Below are 4,257 nucleotides of genomic sequence, written 5' to 3'. Positions count from 1 at the left end.
TTGTTTCCAAAAGGGTCAAAACAAAATAATGCTATGCTATGCTATGCTACACTATACTATGCTATGCTATGCTATACTATAGTGTAGAAAAGAGGCGCAAGGTGGCGCAGTCGCAAAGTAAAAACATGCAAGATAAGAAAATAGTCTTGACCCAAATTTCCAAAATAAAGGCGTGAAAATATATTAGTAAGGCTCTTTAACACTACAACACTTTACAATTTCGTCCATTGATTGAAGTCCAAATTTTGACTCAAAACAAGCGTTGTTCATGACGAGAGACGACTAATTACGACAAATTTGCGTTCTTTCGGGGTTCACTTTCTTACCTCTGAAATGTTGGCAGCGAGGTCGGGCGCAAATTTGGCATTGTTTTGCACCTCGGTCCACGGTTTTTAGACTAAATCAGGGGTGTCCAACCTTTTTGCAAGGAGGGCCAGATTTGATAAAGTGAAGGGGCCTGGGGGGCAATAATTTTTTGGGACATTTTTTAACTACAAAATGCAAATACACACTGTTATAAAACACATTTCATTGTTCCAATTGTCTTAATTTTTTAAATGACACAATAACCAAATATAAGCCACCCAGGCAGATGTGACCAACTCTAAAAACACAAATTCTGCCTTTCATTCATATCTGAAGAGTCCGATAACATGAACAAACTGTCTGAAATCCCTTAAAGTCAAAAATAATTTTTGCCTCACGAACATTTTAAACAGGAGTTATAAGTAATGCAAAGTTGTGTGTTATTATTCAAACTTAAAACAAGTGAATTTTGCTCTTGTCATTTACAATATCTTTCAGAAAGTCATAGTTTGTGTCACGTCTACAAGTTCATAAAATCAACAGTATTACCATGGCCACTTTGTGATATTTAATATTAAGTAATATTTACTTTTGATTTACTTTTGACTCACAGCAGCGCGTGAAGAATCGCTGTTGTGATGCCAATCTACGCGTCTCTTGGACGTAAACGTTTTTGTTGAAGTTTGGACCGCCCTCATAGAAAAGCTGAGTGTGCATATTGATGATTTGACATGACGGGAACGTCAGCCTGTTTATATTACTGTGTTAAAGTTATGAATCGTGATCAGATCCCCCTTTTAAAAGTTCAGTGGTCTAGTCTGTCATTATCTTCTTATGTCGGTAATAGCATTTTTCTTGTATATGCAACAATGTTGAACCCACCTCCCCAATAATAAAAACCACAGAATTACAAAGAATACAAACAACATAAGTGTTAATCTAGACAAGTGTTTATTAAATCAAGATTCAACCTTGCACAGGCTAACAGTACTCATAAGCCAAGTATACAAAGGCCCATTTGCTGACCTCTTATGAGTAATGCTTCCGTTTAAGAGACACCAGATCATGGAGGTATTGCACAACAGTTTACACAGTAAAAGCCAAAAGGCACACACACGCAGTCACTCATTATTCAGCCATTCATATCTCGTGCAGAAACATACACAGAGCAGAAAGCATCGAAACATCTAAAATGCAACCAAAGGCATTTCTTCATCATTAATGAATGCAAGCAGACACGTCAAATACGCACACACGTGTGTGTGTAAAAACCAAATACATGGGGCCATATTGGAGTGTCACTTGGCCAAATTAGTACCGGCAAGTCTATTGTAGTGTTTTTGGATGATTTCAATTGGGCTTGGGTATGGAGTCTTGCTAACTCTCCATCATTGTGATGGGCGAGCGATACATGTTCATTAAAATGTGCATTAAGACCTCACAAATACACAATCAGCCACAGTGGAATGTTGACCATTTCAATAAACATCAAAAAGCTGATGAGCAACAAACACTTTTGTTTGCCAGGTCATTGAGGGGGGGGAAAAAAGCCACATTTAAGACATGATGCAATCCCAATGACATTAGATGGTTTCAACGAAAGACAAAGAGGCGGGTTTGTCCTCCAAAACGTTCCTTGGAAACAAATCCAGCTCCAATGGTGGAAAATCGCGCCGGCTGCCGACCTCCACCATGAGGCGTTGAGATTGTGTGGCTGGCGCTCGATGTTGGATTGGGACGAGCAGAAAGGCCAAGACAGAGTGAAAGTGATTGAGGCGTGTCCGTGGGGACGAAGCCACGACATCACATGATCTCGCAGCAGGAGTTCTGTTTCCTTGCCTATAAAGGAAGGGGGGGGGGTTAGACGAGTAATTAAATCGTAGACTTGTTTTAAATAGATGCCTGGTACTCACAGTCTTATAAAAAGCTTTGGATTGGGTCCCCAGGTGCTCTGACTTGGCCACCAGGTCATCCAGTTTCTCTTCTCTCTCCAACAGACTTTCCATGGTCTTGTGCTACACACACCAGACCACAAACACAATTTTACATGTATGGCCTAATAGTGTTTATCATAGCAGTATCATTGACTATTATAAACACTTTTTTGGAACTGATTAATGGCATTTCCATTCGTTTCAATGGGGAATGATTTCAAATCTAACTTGTACCACCACTATACAGGCTTTTTTTTTTTGCCCACTGGCATGATGGCGCTTATGTGATATTTGAGTGCTAAGAAAAATAAATCTAAAAAAACGACAAGACAGGTTTTCAATACCAAAATTATTTTTGTGTCGTCCAGCTCTGCCTGCACTTTGCATCTGCTTCCCTTGGGTTCTGAATCAGAAAACAAGGAGTCAGGTAAACCTTCCTTTCACACACACATATTGTTATAAGCTTTTTTTATTATGAGCTAAGTGAGAGCCGACCTACCTGATATTTGGCAAGGTGAATGTCTAGGGCCTTGTAGTTAATGGTGTCTGGGTTGCCAGAGGGCCAGTCTATACTGTCCACCTGTCTAGAAAATTCCTCCAACACCTAAAACACAAATCACCGTCAATAGAAAACAGATACTCCATGCGCACATGTAATGGGGATCATCGATGATGTGCTCACCTTGTCAAGCAGTGAGAAGCAGACTCTTTGTGGGTATTCCGTGTCTGCTATGACCACCGCACCCAGGTTGTCATTCCTCACGTACACGTGACACAGGTAATCTGTTGGAGAGTTTTCTACTTGTAAAAACCCAACCTTTTCACATTGTCACAATTACCAGTTGAGATGAGAAAATCGGGTCATTATCTGAGGAAATACGTTGAATTATTAGCAAGAGCTCCAGCGTCTCTTTTAATACCTTGTTCTTTGACAGAGGCACGACTTCCAACCGTTGTCCGCTCAACAATCAAGGCACTGGTGAAGGACATGAACTCCTGGATGCTACAGGGCAACATGACAATATACAAAAGAAAAAATCAGCACTGTAATCTTGCATCTGCAGCAATTTGGAACATTGTAATTAAAATGAGCTGTTTGTTAAAGGTTTGATTCCACACAAGAATATGAGTCAGCTTGAGGGAAGGACTAGAGAAATCTCAGAGTAGCATTAAACAATAATATAATATTATTAACATTTATATAACCACCAAAGAAATGAAAGATGACATTAAAAATCACAGTTGAAAATGAGTAGGAAAACCCACCTGGATTTCTGAAAGAAGCTGAAGGATGAGAGGTCGAAGGCCGCTTTCAGGAGGTTGGCTTTCGTAGCTCCTTTATAATGGACGCTCATGCTGTAAAGCTTCATGGTGCCGCCTGCTCCCTCTCAGCAGACGCCGGTTAATCTAAAGTGGAATGGGACATGGGTCAGATGACAAGCATTATCCGCCTCAGCAATACTATCACACAAAATCAGCGTTGTTTGGAAGCTAACTAGTGCAAGTAGCCACCATGTTACGTGTTGAAATTAAGAATGTACATTTTAGTTTAGCTTTACATGACGTCAAGACATTGATTACAAGAGCCTATCCCACTGTAGTGCAAACTAAGTCCACGAATATTTGTACAAAGTTAGGCCGAGTAGTGCTTAGCTACAAATGCTAGCTTGTTTTCCCAAGGCCTCCCGGCTAACTTACCCGGTTTTAAAAAAACAAAAACCGCGATGGAGATTAAAAAACAAACAATATTTGACAATAACACACCATCAAGGATTGCACCATCGCATCAAACGATGTGTCGTCAATTATGGATTTTTTTGACTAAGTGTGTTGGGCAGGATGGCTGAATGCGATGCGCGATTGACAACAAACAAGAAGAAAGGTGAGTTTTATTTCGGGGGAGATTTGTCATGTCTCGTCCCCAGTTTTGCTATGTGTCTAGGTTGCCATAGTTTCTGTTCGCGTCGCCCCTCTCTTCCTGTGTCACCTCAATCGATGTAACGTGTTTTGTATTTAA

General features: G+C 40.4%; 1 protein-coding gene across 1 annotated transcript; it reads right to left on the bottom strand.

Annotated features, from left to right (window-relative positions):
• Positions 1-1,240: 1,240 nt before the first annotated feature.
• LOC133143631 (synaptobrevin homolog YKT6-like) lies at positions 1,241-3,961 on the bottom strand. Its single transcript, XM_061265692.1, is given in 9 exon segments — positions 1,241-2,145; positions 2,220-2,321; positions 2,585-2,625; positions 2,628-2,643; positions 2,740-2,844; positions 2,923-3,023; positions 3,161-3,243; positions 3,507-3,647; positions 3,939-3,961. Coding segments are annotated over 8 exon segments (588 nt in total). The 5' UTR covers positions 3,611-3,647; positions 3,939-3,961; the 3' UTR covers positions 1,241-2,109.
• Positions 3,962-4,257: the final 296 nt, after the last annotated feature.

This window comes from Syngnathus typhle, linkage group LG19, assembly GCF_033458585.1.
Source record: "Syngnathus typhle isolate RoL2023-S1 ecotype Sweden linkage group LG19, RoL_Styp_1.0, whole genome shotgun sequence".
NCBI classification, from domain to species: Eukaryota; Metazoa; Chordata; class Actinopteri; order Syngnathiformes; family Syngnathidae; genus Syngnathus; species Syngnathus typhle.
The sequence above is the reverse complement of the archived record's forward strand: the minus strand, read 5'-3'. Positions and strand labels throughout refer to the sequence as shown.